This window comes from Carcharhinus amblyrhynchos, chromosome 5 (genome assembly GCF_965287045.1).
Source record: "Carcharhinus amblyrhynchos chromosome 5, sCarAmb.v2.hapA, whole genome shotgun sequence".
Lineage (NCBI taxonomy): Eukaryota > Metazoa > Chordata > Chondrichthyes > Carcharhiniformes > Carcharhinidae > Carcharhinus > Carcharhinus amblyrhynchos.
Window position 1 is genome coordinate 70,619,750 of NC_137328.1, and position 15,413 is coordinate 70,635,162.

Consider the following 15,413-nt stretch of genomic DNA (forward strand, 5'->3'; position numbering starts at 1 on the left):
AAATTTGCATTAGATGAGTGAGTGTTTGGAGTTTAAGCTGTTAAATTGCAAAGGGGAGTTAAAGAGTCAACAATTTCGAAAATGTCACAAATAAAGGTAAGGTTACAACACTTTATTTGACCTGAAAAGGGGAAGGGGCCGAGTAATAAGGAGAACATGAAATATTTTTATATTCTGGCAAAGTTATGTTTCGGAGAGGGACAAAGGACATTGGAATCAGATGAGAGAAAAAAAGAATACTTTAAGAGAGATGTTGAAAACGGCCATCTGAACTCTCCCGGGGGGTTGGTTGTGTGCAGGACCTGCAAGCAACAGCTCTAGGATGGAAAAGATCAGTTTTAAATTAGCCAGCCAATTCAGTTAGGAAAATCTTGAGGCAGCAAAATACAGCCTGGTGTGTGAAATTTTGAAGATCCACAACAGACTAGAGGTAAGAAGTGAGATATTGTGTGATATGTCTCACTGAAGTGACAATAGCTTTGCCTTGGGGGTAATATTACTGGAATTTTTATAGTTACATATTATAAGGGCTTATTGTCTGGTGGGTGTTCATTTGAGTTTGACCAAGTAGGAAGTCTTGTTGGTATAATGTTCAGCAAGACAATTTTAATATTTTAAATGTTATTTTGCGCAATTTTTCTTTTGTTAATAAATGTTTCAACTTACCATTTAAAAACCTGAAGTGTTACTGGAATTATGGATTTATGAATTCGGTAAACTTATTTTCTCATGTTTAGAATACAAAGAAAAGGAGTTTTGATACATGGACCAAGCTTCCCTTTGGGATTTTGTTTGAATAGCAATTGCCATCAACTGGATCAGAACACTTCGATTGGAGAAAGCAAAAATAACATGCACTCTGATGGCAACCGCAAGCTTCAAAAGCTTTGGACGATACACGGAATTTATTTGGAGTCATGAGAATGGTGGTCGCGTTCCAATACCATTTCTAACAATATCTCTATTATACTTCCAGCATTTCTATTTAAATCCAAAATATTTTATATGCAGAGATATTGCAAAATAGAAGTTTGATAGGCACTGGACACAAGATAAATATATGTACTAGTAGACATCCTGTATTGATTTTCAGAGTAAGTCAAAGGATTTAAGACCAGAAGCATTACTGGATTTCAATTTCCTACCAAAAATGCTTGCTACCCTAAGACCATCCTGGAGAACAAGGCTATCCCCAACTACTTTTCTTCCCTACATCATCTCCTTAACATCCTCTCTTCCCTATCATTCCCACCAATGAGCTGGATGAGATTATGGACTTCACCATTTAAGATGGAGAGTGACAATGTCCAGGGCTCTATTCCAGCACCCCACTGCTGCACTTTTTGTCTAAGCCTAATCTTCCTTTAAGATTCCCAGCTGCCCAACTCTGAACTCAAATGTGTCTCCAGTTTTTCTTCCCAAACACGCTCATCCAATTCATCTTATCCATAAGATTCTGGCCATCTTAATAACTGCATCTTTCTTCTTAGAAACTGTCCTCTCACTACAAAATTGCTGTTATTACCTATATCCTCAAAAACTGACTCCTAACACTTTCATTCTTGCAAGCTGTTGCCCAGCTGGAACCTCCACACCCCTAATCAAATCGAGAACTTGCTGATGTCTCCCAAATCAGATTTTGAATTGATATGATCAGATTTTCATCTCTGGTTCATTCTGTTTCACTATAGCAATGGCACAAAAAGATGCACTATGACGACAGAAGTGCATTATTCTTCCTCATCTCATTTTTTTCCTTTCAGTAAACCACACTATTATCAATCAATACATTTATCCCATTCAGCTAAATGGAGCTGGCCTAACTTGGCTCCACTATTGTAATTTATTTGTTGCCTGACCACCTCCAACAATGCTCTGCACACCATTTCCTCCAAGGTTCCTAAAAGTTCTGTCCTTCGCAGCTTCCTTCTTTTTATCTAAAGGCTATTAAAGGCTTTGTGGTCTCATCTGCACACAAGAAGTTGACTTCCACGTGTAAAATTACATATCAAAGATCTTTCTCCTGATTCAAACATTAGAAAGACTGGAGCCTTCCTTTTGAGCCCCGCTAAAATCTCTGTACCTTTGCCATAACTAATCACCCACTTCCATGACCACTGTTCAGGCTGAATGAGAATATTTGCAACCTTGATAGCCTATTTGACCATGAACTGAGCTTAGAGCCTCAAATACTCATTAAAGCGATTGCTTATTTTCTCACCCCACCTTTGGTTGCGATTCAGCATGTCTTTACGACCTCTAAATTTGAAATTATAATAACCTGCTGACTGCTTTTCATCCATCTTCTAAATTTCAGTTTGTCCATAAGCTTTCCTCCTAGTCTCTACCAACCATCAACTTGTTTTGTAGTATTATTTGGTGTACTAATTTATGATTATTAGGGGACTGTCTTGGAATCTAGCAACAATCTCTCAATCTGATCTTCCAATCCATCTTCATTTCCACATCTGTATATGGTTCAGAATCCATCTGAATATTCAACTTACACTATCTAGTTTAGATTCTGCACTGAACATAGGGTTCAAGAGCAAATGTACACCATTTGATAAGATCATGGTTGATCTGATTTTGGTCTGAACTCCTCTTTCCTGTCTACCCCCTATCACCCTTGACTTCCTTTTCCATGAAAATCTATGCAACTCAGTCTTGAATAACTTTAATGATCCAGCCTCCACTGCTTTCTGGGAAACAGAATTCCACAGACTAGTGAGCCTATGAGAAAAAATTCTCATCTGTCTTAAAAGGGAGACCTCTTACTTTTAACCTGTGCGTCCTAGTTCTAGCCTTCTCCACAAGAGGAAACATCCTCCCATTATCCATCCAATCAAGTCTCTTCAGAATCTTATACATGTTTCAGTAAGATCACCTTTCATTTTCCTAAACTCGATTGGGATTAGCACCAACTTGTTCACATATTCTTCATTCTAGGACTGAGTCCAATGATTGTCCTCTAAACTGCTTCCAATGCAATTATATCATTTTTTTTCCCCATTGAGACTAAAACACACTATTCCAGATGTGGTCTCACCAGTATTGTGTACGGTTGCATTAAAACTTCCCTATTTCTATACTCTACACCCCTCGCAATAATTTCCAATGTTTCATTTGCCCTCCTAAACACCTGCTATTCCTGCATACTAACTATTAGTGATTTATGTACCAGAATACCCAAATCTCTCTACACCACCAAGTTCTACAACCTCTTGATTTTAAAAGTATACACTGCTTTTCTATTCTACTTGCTACAGTGGACAAGTTCACGTTGTGCCACGTTATACTACATCTCTCAAATTTTAACCAGCTACCCACTTTGTGGAACCTTAACCTCCTCTTGACAACTTACTTTTCTACCCACCTTGGATCATCAGCAAATTTAGCTACCATACATTTGGTCCCCTCCTCCAACTTAATGACATAATTGTAAAACTTTTAGGTCCCAAAACACCCCTGGTGGCACTCACTGATTACAGCTTGTCAACCCAAAAATGACCCATTTATCCAACTCTGTTTCCTGTCAGCTAATCAATACTCTATCCTTGCTAGTGTGTTACCTACTTACATACATGGTATGTTACCATGTTAGCCATGAGCTGTTATTTTGTGTTGCAACTTTTGATATAGCATTTTACAAAATGCCTTTTGGAAGTCCAAGAACATCACATCTACCAATTCCACTTATCAAATTGCTTGTTACTTCTTAAAATAACTCCAGTAAATTAATTATGAGTTCCCATTCACAAAGCTATGCTGACTCTGTCAAATCGCATTGGGCCATAACCTCTGACTGGCTTTGGAAAGAGCTAGTTAGTCTGCAGGAACTATAAGAATTTAAAAGGGTACGTACTTTACTCTTGAAAATTGCTGAAATTTCCAATGGTTGGAGGTGTTTGAGACCTGCATTGAAAGATTCCTCACAAACCCTAGTACAGTTCAGATCTGACAGTTTCAGTGAGGTCAGGGAGGGTTGTAAATTAGGTCTGGATGGAGGATGGGAGTTGGAGGCCAGAGGCTCAGGTCAGGTCTGGAGAGGGGATGGACATGTTGGAAGCAGGGAGGGGAAGGGTCCACATTTTGGGGTTAAGGCAGGGCGGGGCAGTTTGTCTGGTTGTGTGTGGGGAGGGGGGGAGTGGTGGTGGGTAGGTGGTGGCAGGGATGTAGGTCTGCACATTTAGAATACATAGCCAGAAGTTAAAAGAGGTTTTAATTCTAACTTTCTCAGAGTAACTATTGGAGTCACCCTGACAGAACCATCCAAATTTTACAACATAGATCACATTTCCAGTTAGTTCGCAGCACAGAACACAGAAAATTCCAAGAGGTATTTGTCTGTTGCATCTTTGGGCCACCCCCAAAATGTGACACTGGGGAGCTTGGAAATTATGGCCATTACGATTTCTAAGTATCCTGGTAATAACCGCCTTAATAATGGATCCAAGTAATTTCCCCATGATGGATGTAAGTTAACTGCTCTACAGCTTCCTGCTGTCTACCTCCCTCCTTTCTTGAAAAAGATTGTTACATTCAGAATTTTTCCTTCCAGAATTTACGCAATTTTGGATAATTATAACTAATGCCCCATCTCTTCAGCCACTTCTTTTAGAAAGCAGGCCACAAGGTCCTCGGGACTTGTCAGCCTTTCGTTCTGATAGTTTTCCCAGTTGTCTTTCCCTGATGATGGTGATTATGGTAATCGGTTTCTTACCCCTTTCACCTCTTAAAGTCATGAAGAGGTTTACAGCATGGAAACAGGCGCTTTGGCCTAACTTGTTCATGCCGCCCAGTTTTAACCATTAAGTTAGTCCCAATTGCCCAAGTTTGGCCCACATCTCTCTATATCCATCTCACCCACATAACTGTCTAAATGTTTTTTAAAAGACAAAATTGTACCTGCCTCTACTACTACCTCCGGCAGCTCATTCCAAACATGCACTACCATCTGTGAAAAAATTGCCCCTCTGGACCGTTCTGTATCTCTCCCCTCTCACCTTAAACCTATACGCTCTAGCTTTGGACTCCCCTATCTTTGGAAAAAGATGTTGATTATTTTATAGACTTATAAAATCACTGCTTGTCCTCCTATGCTCCAGAGGAAAAAGTCCCAGTCTATCCAGTCTCTCCTTATAACTCAAACCATCGAGTCCCAGTAGCATCCGAGTAAATCTTTTCTGTGCTCTTTCTAGTTTAATAGTTCTATAATAGGGTGATCAGAACTGTAAGCAGTATTCCAAGTGTGGCCTTACCAATGTCTTTGTACAACTTTTACAAGACGAAACAACTCCTGTATTCAATGTTCTGACCAATGAAATCAAACATGCCAAATGCCCCACCATCCTGTTCACATGTGGCTCCACAATCAAGGAGCTATGAACCTGTATCCCTAGATCTTTGTTGTATAACTCTCCCCATTTAGGACTGAAATGAGGAAAAATATCTTCACTCAAAAAACTGTAAACCTTTGAATCTCTTTGCCCCAGAGAGTGTATTGAATATATTTAAGATCGAAATAGACAGATGTTTGGTCTCTCAAAGAATTGGTGGATATTGGGAATGGGCAAGAAGGTGAAGTTGAAACCAAAAGTCAGTAACTGAATCATAGAATCCTTATAGTGCAGAAGGGGGGTCATTCGGCCCATTGAACCTGCACTGACAACAATCCCACCTAGGGCCTATTCCCGTAGCCCGTCATATTTACCATGCTCAACAGAGGCCAGAATTGAACGCAAATCCCTGGATCTATGAGGCAGCAGTGCTAACCATTATGTCACAATGATTATATCAAATGGTGGATTAGGCTTGACAGACCATATGGTCTACTTCTCCTCCTTATTCTTATGTTCTTAAACTGAGGTTGTTCTTGGAGCAAAGGAAGTTGAGGGAGATTTGATAAAACTGTACCAGATTATGACAGGTTTAAATAAGGTTGACAAAGAAAAGTTATTCCTATTTGGTTATGTACAATTATGAGCAAGTAAATTCAGGTTTTTGCCAAGAGATGCAGGGAGGACGCGAGGAAAAACTTTTTTAAGCAGAGTGGTGATGACTTGAACACTGCCCATGAGGAAGGTGGAAGCAGAGATAATCAGTGATTTCGAAAGGAAATTGGATGGGAAATTGAAGGAAATAACTCGCAAGTTAACAGAGATAGAGCAGAGGAATGTGACTAACTGGATTGCTCTGTAGAGTCTGCATGGACTCATGAGCCAATGGTCTTCCTTCATTCTATAATGAGTCTACCAATCTTAAATTCTCAAGGCAGTTATAGGACTTTCCACCTCCTGATGAATTCCAATCTGAAGTTGAATATATTTACTTCCTTCAAAAATTGTTTCCTTACGAAAATACAGAGGTACTGAAACTGAACCAAAATATTCAGCAGTCTTGTGCTTAGTAACCTAAATCATAATTACATGTTAATAGCAGAGAGCTTTTATGTGCATGTGCACATGCACAAGTAAAGAATGAAGCAGGTTCACTTAAATATAATGTTTGGTAATTAAGTATGCTTTATTACTAATGCAGGATATAAACATTCTATGAACCTATTCCTCCATGCATCTTTTTGTCACTGAATTTAATGGATCACAGGGTAGTGCAGAGCAGTCCTACACAAGACAGGAAATACATGCCACATGCAAAATTTAATATTTGCACAGCTTAGCATTGCTAGCATTTAATTCCATAAATTTAACTTGTACAATACATAGGCTGCTAAAGTGTACAGGATATCAGAAAGCTGTGCACAAAAATAAAGACAACTTACAGAACAAGAATGAAACAACATTAGATTATATAAAAACTTAAAAATTGCTAGTTTTGGCACATACACCACTGCCAATACTCCCAAGAGCCTCGTAATGCAAGTACAGGAGGGAACTAGAAATAATGGCATTAGTGGCTCAGAAAATTAGATTGAGACATGAGGCAGAGATTGGTTAAAAAAATTGGGCACAAATCTGACAATATGGCACTCTAAACACACTGGCAGACATTATTTTATTAGGTAACTCAGTGAACCATTCGGAATTAATTACTTTGTGGTGTAATATTTTTATATTTGCACAGTGTTATGACATTTTGTACCAGTCGCAATGTACCTTCTCTGAAAACAACTTGGTTTAAATTTGATGCTTGAGTACAGGTTCAACATCAATACTGTATTTTACTCTCTTTAAAATTTAACAAACCTTCCTGACATTCAGTTCTTCCCACGGCATTTATTAGAAATTACATAACTTTGCTTTTGTAACTCATTCTATCCAGCGTGAATAAGCATAAAAATTTCAAGAAATGACTGACTTTTCAGAAGTTGTGTGTGTTTGTACACACATCTTTGAAGATGGCAGCATACAATAACAAAGCAATTCATACAGCATAAAGGACTGTCAGGCCTTATAAATAAAAGGTGTAAAGAATATAAAAGTCAGGAAATTACTTCAAAACTGTATCAAACACTCTACGGGCCCCAGCTTTAGTATTTTGGGAAGGAACTGAAGGCTTTGGAGCAGGTGCAGATGAGACTTACTACATTGATTCCAAGGATAAAGGATGATAGTTTCATGGTAGATTCAAGAATTTGAGTTTGTTTTCCTTAGAGCATAGCAAGCTAAGGGGAGAGTTGATACTGGTGTTTAAAAATCATGAAGTTTTCAGGTAAATTAAGTGAAGAGAAATGGTTTTCAATGTTTGAAGGGCTAACAAACACATTTAAAATAATCAGCAGAAGAATTGCAGGTGACACGAGGAAATACCTGTCCTTAAAACACAGTGAGTTATTACGCTCCAGAACACACTGCCTGAAAGATTCAAAGCAACATGCCAAAAAGAAAATTGATTATTTAACTTAAAATGAAATAAATATTGGACCACAGAGGAAGAACAAGGGAGTGGGATTAATTGGGACTGCTCTACCAAAAGCCATCACAGGCACAATAGGTTGAAAAGCCTCCTATATTATCATATTCTATGTAAGCATTGAACTGTTCAATGTGGATTTAAAATTTAACTATGACATTCATTTCCTAAGAACTATTTTACATTTTACAGTGTGTTTTTCACCAGGTGACAACTTGGAACCAAAATCTTGAAAACAAAACTTGCATCCAGTTCATAACAAAAGCTATAATGCTCCCTTACTTAGACTCCCAGATGCATCTCCAATCAGCAACTTTATTTGGATCTGTTTCATCTGCAGTTTCCTCTTCATTAATATTAATTTCCAGATTTCCATTCGACCAAAGCTGTAAAGAATTGGAACCCGTCAAGAGACGAATTCCTAGAATGGAAAATGTTTGTTACGTTAATGATTTTTATTCTTCAGTTCTCATCCAAGTTGATCTCAATGCAGTCCTGCTGAAATGTTCGACAACAAAACAGATACACCCTTTGTTGTGTTACCACTGGTTTGTCCAAGCATTGTATCACAGAATGGTGGTGCAATTTCAATGGAATTTGATCAACTGATAACTTATGGGCAAGATTATCTGCTCTTAGCTTGCCGATTTACTAAATGTGAAGGAATGCAAGACAAAGTGCAAGCGTTCACTTATAGCTTTTGACACATACCTCAGTGGACCGTAAAAGAGTTGAAGCATAAAAATGTACCAGCTTTGTCATGGTTGGAAAATTGTGTGGATGCTACGAAAATTTAAAAGCAGAAGAACAAAAATTGAAGAGGGGAAGGAGGGAAGGGGAGGGAAGAAGGAATAAAGTAAAGGAGGAAATAAAAGAATGAAACAAAAGAAAGAATCCAGCAAAAAGGGAAGAAAGGCAGAAAAAAGCAAACAAAGGAAGAAAGGGAAAACAGTAAGAGAGAATGAAGAAAGGAAAAGTGTGAAAATAGAAAACACTTATGAAAAGAGGAAAGCTGAATATGAACTGTACAAAACTCTGGTGCGGCCGCACTTGGAGTATTGTGTGCAGTTCTGGTCCCCACATTATAGGAAGGATGTGGAGGCGTTGGAGAGGGTGCAGAGGAGGTTTACCAGGATGTTGCCTGGTATGGAGGGGAGGTCCTATGAGGAGAGACTGAGGGATTTGAGATTGTTTTCGTTAGAAAGAAGGCAGCTAAGAGGGGACCTTATTGAAACATATAAGATGATTACAGGTTTGGATAGGGTGGACAGTGATAGCCTTTTTCCTCGGATGGAGAAAGCTAGCACGAGGGGACATAGCTTTAAATTAAGGGGTGGTAGTTATAGGACGGATGTCAGGGGTAGGTTCTTTACCCAGAGGGTGGTGAGGGATTGGAATGCCCTGCCTGCTGCAGTTGTAAATGCGCCTAGTTTGGGGGCGTTTAAGAGATCCGTGGATAGGTTTATGGACGGAAAGGGTTTGGTTTAGGTTAGAGGGTCATTGTTTTTTTAACTGGTCGGCGCAACATCGTGGGCCGAAGGGCCTGTTCTGTGCTGTATTGTTCTATGTTCTATGAATATGGGAGCGACAAGATGTAGAGAAAAGAACATTAAGGGACAAAGAATCATAGATCATGATCTTTGATTCTTTGTCCTTCTTCAAAGGAGGGAAGAATAAATTTGAAAAACTGAAAACTGCAAGGGTAATGCTAATTTTGTTGGTCAACTTAAGTTAGATCCTACTTCAAAGTTTAACAATGAAATGAGCTTTCTTGACATCTTGAAAACATGAAAATCACAGCTGATTATACATCAATAATCTATCCAAAGAATGCAAAAGGTAACCTCCAGCTTCTTTTCTGCCATAACAAAACTCAAACTCCTTTTTTCTCATCTCCTCCACCACATCCAACAAGTGTAATGAATTAATAGAATTCTTTGTCCTTAAGATTGAGAACATCCATTCCGCTACCTCCAATTTATACCTTTCTTCTACCCATGGGACCCCTTGCACTGGCCCAGAAATTGTATTTTTCGCTTGTTTCTCGATCACTTCTCAAACCCTTTGAGAGCTTATTTTGCTCAGATACTCAACTTCCTGTTCCCCCAACCGTATATGCACAAATTTCTAACCACTCAGCTTGCTTTCCTGGCTGTCATGTTAGCTGAGGTTACTTTCCTTCTGGGACCATCATCCCCCATCTCTCAACCTGCGCCCAACACCTTCCTTGTCAAAAACCCCAACTTTGACCCTATCTTTGAAAATTATTGCAAGATTTTCAACTTTCCTTTCCTCTCCAAACTGCTCAAAGATATTGTTGCCTCCCAAATTCATGTCCATTTTTCTTTCAACTCCATGTTTGAATCCTTCCATTCAAATTACACACCTTCTCCCCACACCACAGTACTCAGCTGACTTTTATCAAGCCACAAATTACACATGCAACTAACTACAGGAAAACATGCTTCCACATTCTTCTCAACTTGCTTGCACTCTTTGAAATGGCTGATCACGCCATCTTCCTCCAATCCCTCTCTATCATCGAGCTAGGTGGTACTACACTCTGTCATGGCGGAGAGTTACTTACAATGGCTTTCATCCAAGTGCCAAACCTCGGATCTATGTATCACCACCCACTTTTCATATGTAGGCTGCGCCTTGGTAATACCATCCAAAAACACATCAGGTTTCTCAGGCACACTGACAACACTCAGGTCTATCTCATCACCACTTGTCTCAATCCCACCGATTTTTAAGTGATAAAGATTGCTTATCCACCATTCACTGCTGGATGAGTAGAAATTTGCTCCAATTAATTACTGGGAAGAACAAGGTCACTGTCTTCAGTCCTTGTCACAAACTTCACTCCCCAACTACTGATTGCACCACTCTCCCTGTTAACTGTCTAAGGCGTATTCACACCCTTGATTTTATATGTAACCCCAAGTAATCCTTCTGACAATCTAACGTGTTCAGTAATCCTTCTGATAACCTATCATGCTGAGTAATCCTTTTGAGAACCAATCACCCAGGCTAATCCTTCTGACAACATATCACCAACTCCATTAACAAGACAATGTACTGTCACCTCTGCAACATCGCCGAACTTCATCTCTGTCTTAGCTTATCGGTTGCTGAAACCCTTATTAATGCCTTTATTACCATGAGACTTGACTATTCCTATTTTCTTCTGACCAATTTCCTATCTTCCATTCTACGTAAACTTGAGCCCAATGAAAATTCTGAACTTCTCCAATTCTGGCCTCGAATATCCCCAATTTTAAATCAAGCCATCATTAGTGGTCATTCCTCTAGTTTCCTGGGCCCAAAGTTTCAGAATTTCTTGTTTAAATCTCTGACTGTCCTTCAGAATTCTGAATGTTTCAATGAGATCATCTCTCATTTTTCTAAACTCCAGGGAATTTTGAAAAATCATACCCGGCGCACCCACCAGCACTACAGCCTTTAGCACACTAAAATATTGGTTATTGGGTCCTAGGGTTTTTAATCCCTTAAAGCTCTGCAATACTTTTACTCTTCTGATATTAATTACCTTAGATTCCATATTCTTATTGGTTCCTTGGTTACCCTTTACTTCTAACAAGTAATTTCTGTCTTTTACTGGTGGAAGATAGACAAAATATTTGTTCAATTTCTCTGCAATTTCCTCATTCCTATTGATACTTTTTCCTGTCCCTGTTATTCTCCTCCTTTCTGTATACTTATAAAAGCTCTTACAACCCATTTTTATATTCTTAGATATTTACTCTCATTTTGTTTATTCCTTTTTAATCAACGTTTTGGTCTGTTTTATGATCCACCCTAATTTCACCTATATGGCTCAAAGGTCAATTTTGTTTAAGTTCTTGTGAATCAACTTATATGTTTTACTATGCTAAATAAGCTATTTAACTGCCAGAAATAGTTATCAAATAAGCTTCCTCCTGGCAGTTTAAACTGCTACAAAAATCCAAACCAAGGCATTTGGCTAACTGTGATGAAAATGTATTTTTTTTTATTATACTCAATTAACTTGTAGATAACCTTAACAACAGGGGGTGAAAAGACTCAATGACATTGACATAGTTTCACTGCTACTGTCCCAACACAAAATCAGCAAATTTTGTTTTGGACCAGTGACTGGGGAAAATCATTTTACACATCAGCAGGATCTCATTAACTGTAATTTGGTGACTTTTCTAACATTCTAGTCATTCAGAAAACAGGCTTCTAATCTACAACTATTACATATATTTTCTTACCTTGTGGATCCCATGCTAAGTTATGTACCATTGACTCCAGTGCAAATTGACCACTCTTCTGCCATTGATAATTTAGCTGTTGTGAACAGGTATAAAGAAAATATAAAAAGGTGCAATGACTCAAATGGGTTTAAAAGTTCTTGTTAAAACACATTTCAACATTAGTAATCAATTAAATAAGAAAATAATTTAATATTGAAAACCTTAAAGCTACTTAAATGTTGTGGGCAGAGCTGTATGGTCCTTAATGAACCCCTCTAATTGATTGTTTGATAAGTTAGCTGTACTTTGTAATATTTAAATATAAAAGCAAAATACTGCAGATGCTGGAGAATCTCAGCAGGTCTGATAACATCTGTGAAGAGAGAATCAAGCCAACATTGTGAGGTTGACCCTCGGTCAGGGCTAAAGAGCCAAGAGCTCTGATGAAGGGTCATCCAAATTCAAAATGTTAGCTCTATTCTCTCTATAATTACTGTCAGACCTGCTGAGATTTTCCAGCATTTTTTGTGCTTGTAATATTCAACCTGTGACAACATTTGCCAAAACAAACTATGTTGTAGCTTAGCATTGTCAAGAGATTTGAGGCTTTGTTAGGAGCAACAGATATTTATTTATAAGAGAAACTTAGGTATAGGAGGTTTGCACCTCTAGACTGCCGTGGAACAGAGTTCCAGTCTATAGATGTTTATGTCATGACTCCAGAAGTAATACTGCCTGAGAGAGAACTCCTTTTCTCTGGTATGATCACTCACTGTTTCCATTGACTGAAGTCAGGTTACTCTCCTAAGCTACACTGTCTTAAGTAGACAGATAGCACATACACAACACAATTACACTCAAATTTGACAATAAAATTATGATCTGTGCAACAAAGGAAGAGACTTAATTAATTATGGCAATACATAAAGCACTTTTGTGTTAAGTGGCTTTAATTTATAAAATGGTTCTTAGGAGGTGCTGTCTCTGTCTTATTATTTCACTTTATCCCTTATTAAAAATATACACAAATTCAATATTGACAACATAATGCGACATTCAAAACCTAAAAGTGCATACCTCCAAACTGTTATATATTTTCTATTCATAAAAATTGGCAGATTTGATTGTTGTAAAAAATGACTTTGCCTTCACAAGTGATACCAAGTTTATTTGACACCTCCCTAACCTTCAGATACAATTAAATCATGGAGAAAATATAACCAATCTTCAAACATTTACAAATGCAAATTAGAAATATTGCACATTGAATTTATGACATTGCAATTTAATTTGCACATCAGATCGATGTGTGCCAGAACAACTTTGCACGAAATTATATTTAACTTCTGTAAATAACCACTTATTCAGACCCAACAGTGACAATGTGCTCCAATTAAAAGAATCACAGATACCTACAGAAACTTTAAGTCTCCAATACAAATCAAGTGCAATATTCTCCACGTCTGTACTAGAATAATATTGAAATTAGAGGACGGGGGAAATTCAGCACCAAATACTGCTGGGTCGAAAGTCAGATTCACAATTCTGTAATCCATTGGAAGTGCAGGATTTCTTCTTGCACATACAAGCTTGTAGATAATCTCAAATCCAGATAATCTCAAATGACAGTCAACATTTTCTAACATTCCAGTTTAACATCTTTTTCCTCAAATTTCCAAGGCAGCTGGTTCTAGTCAACAGATCATACACCTTAACACAGAAAGCAGTCAGTATAATTTGTGTCAACAATCTTATCTGACATTTTTTAACAATATGTTGAATGATATCATCAGGGTTGGACTTGGATACTTGTCTGGAGATATTCTTGTACTCCTGTAGATAAACATCCTGCTCCATTCTTTTTCAACCATGGGCTCGCTGCTAAGTCAAGCTAGTACCATTACATGCATTTTCATAGCTTTTGTGGAAAAGATTCCAAAAGGTACTGACTCTTAAGTGCAAGCTCTACCAACTGTTAATTTATTTCAGTACTTCAACATGATGGCGAACGCAAATTTCATTTTGGAAATGTTCCTCCTCAGCCACACTAAGGTGGCATGAAAGGCACTTTTGGCTTTTCTTCAGTAACAACCAAGTCACAATGCAAGGTAATCTTTTTGTATTCTTTTTCATAGTTTAGAACTTTCAGGCACAAAATCAAAGAGCTTCCTTCAGACTATAATGAATCTGCGAGTTGGATTTCAAAATGGTATCAAACTCAAGGAGTACACAATCTTATTAAGGACCCACACAAAGAAACCTAGCTAAGGAGTTAAGGCTGTGATTAAACGATCATGACCAAGCCTGGTAATGTTGCATTAATTTGTAGATATCTGCATCCAAAGATGATTCAAGCTTCCCTACACTAGTGGTAGATTTATCTTAGAGGAAGAGGAAATTCTAGCACTTATGACAAGAGTATTGTAAGTAAATATTAAACACTTGTTATTGGTACCTCACCTGAATATATATTTGGGTTGCATTGAAGCAAATAACTCCAGGAAATATCAGAGAGATTTGGGGCCAAGAGGTTTGCAGTGCACTGACATATTATGGCTAAGTGTTACTGCTATTGCTGAAGAGCTGTCATTGTTCATGTCTACCTAGTGAGGGCTCAAAACTTTTTTACACGTCAGTTATTTATTCAAGTGGAATCAAGATAGTTCCAAGTTAACACACCTAGCAGTGAAAGACTGAAAAGCAAGCCAACCTCTTTGGCAGTAATGAGGGAATCAAACATGGGTTTCAACCTGTGTTTTGATACTTGCTGACAAAAGAAACCAATTCAAAAAAAGCTATCAAGCAAATTCTAATAACAATCTTGAAGCGCATACCAACATTCAAGACAATATTCTCACTTAAAAATAAAAACAGAAGTTGTCTCCACTTACTGTGGGATGCTTAGTTTTCCGATTTAAAAGGGAGATGGGTTCAAAAATGCAGATCAAATTTCCATACGATGCAGCAATCTGTGGAGGAAACACATTTAAGCAGTGATACTGAATTACTAATTTCTACAATTACATGATCACCATTTATCAGGCCACAGAGCTAGAGTGAATAAAAGGCAAATACATCATCTCTGTTTCAAACAACCTTGTATAGCTTGAGCGTTACTTTGACCTTTTTTTTAAGTTTTTTAAACATGGACTGGTTGGACAGACTGTACATTCATTGCCTGTTGTGAACAGCCAAATGATGTATAGTTTAAAGTTTATTTATCAGTGTCACAAGTAGGCTTACATTAATACGACAATTAAGTTACTGTGAAATTCCCCTAGTCGCCACACTTCAGCC

The 15,413-nt window shown here is 38.0% G+C and overlaps 1 protein-coding gene across 2 annotated transcripts in view; it reads right to left on the reverse strand.

The window, feature by feature from the left end:
* Positions 1-15,413, reverse strand: part of dmxl1 (Dmx like 1) — a 193,217-nt gene that overhangs the window by 126,544 nt on the left and 51,260 nt on the right. For both annotated transcript variants that reach the window (XM_080188967.1, XM_080188966.1), the window contains exons 3-5: positions 15,008-15,085; positions 12,135-12,210; positions 8,155-8,293 (exon numbers count right to left, since the gene is read on the reverse strand). In XM_080188967.1, the coding sequence (XP_080045093.1) occupies positions 8,155-8,293; positions 12,135-12,210; positions 15,008-15,085 (293 nt within the window). The remainder of the gene's footprint in view (positions 1-8,154; positions 8,294-12,134; positions 12,211-15,007; positions 15,086-15,413) is intronic.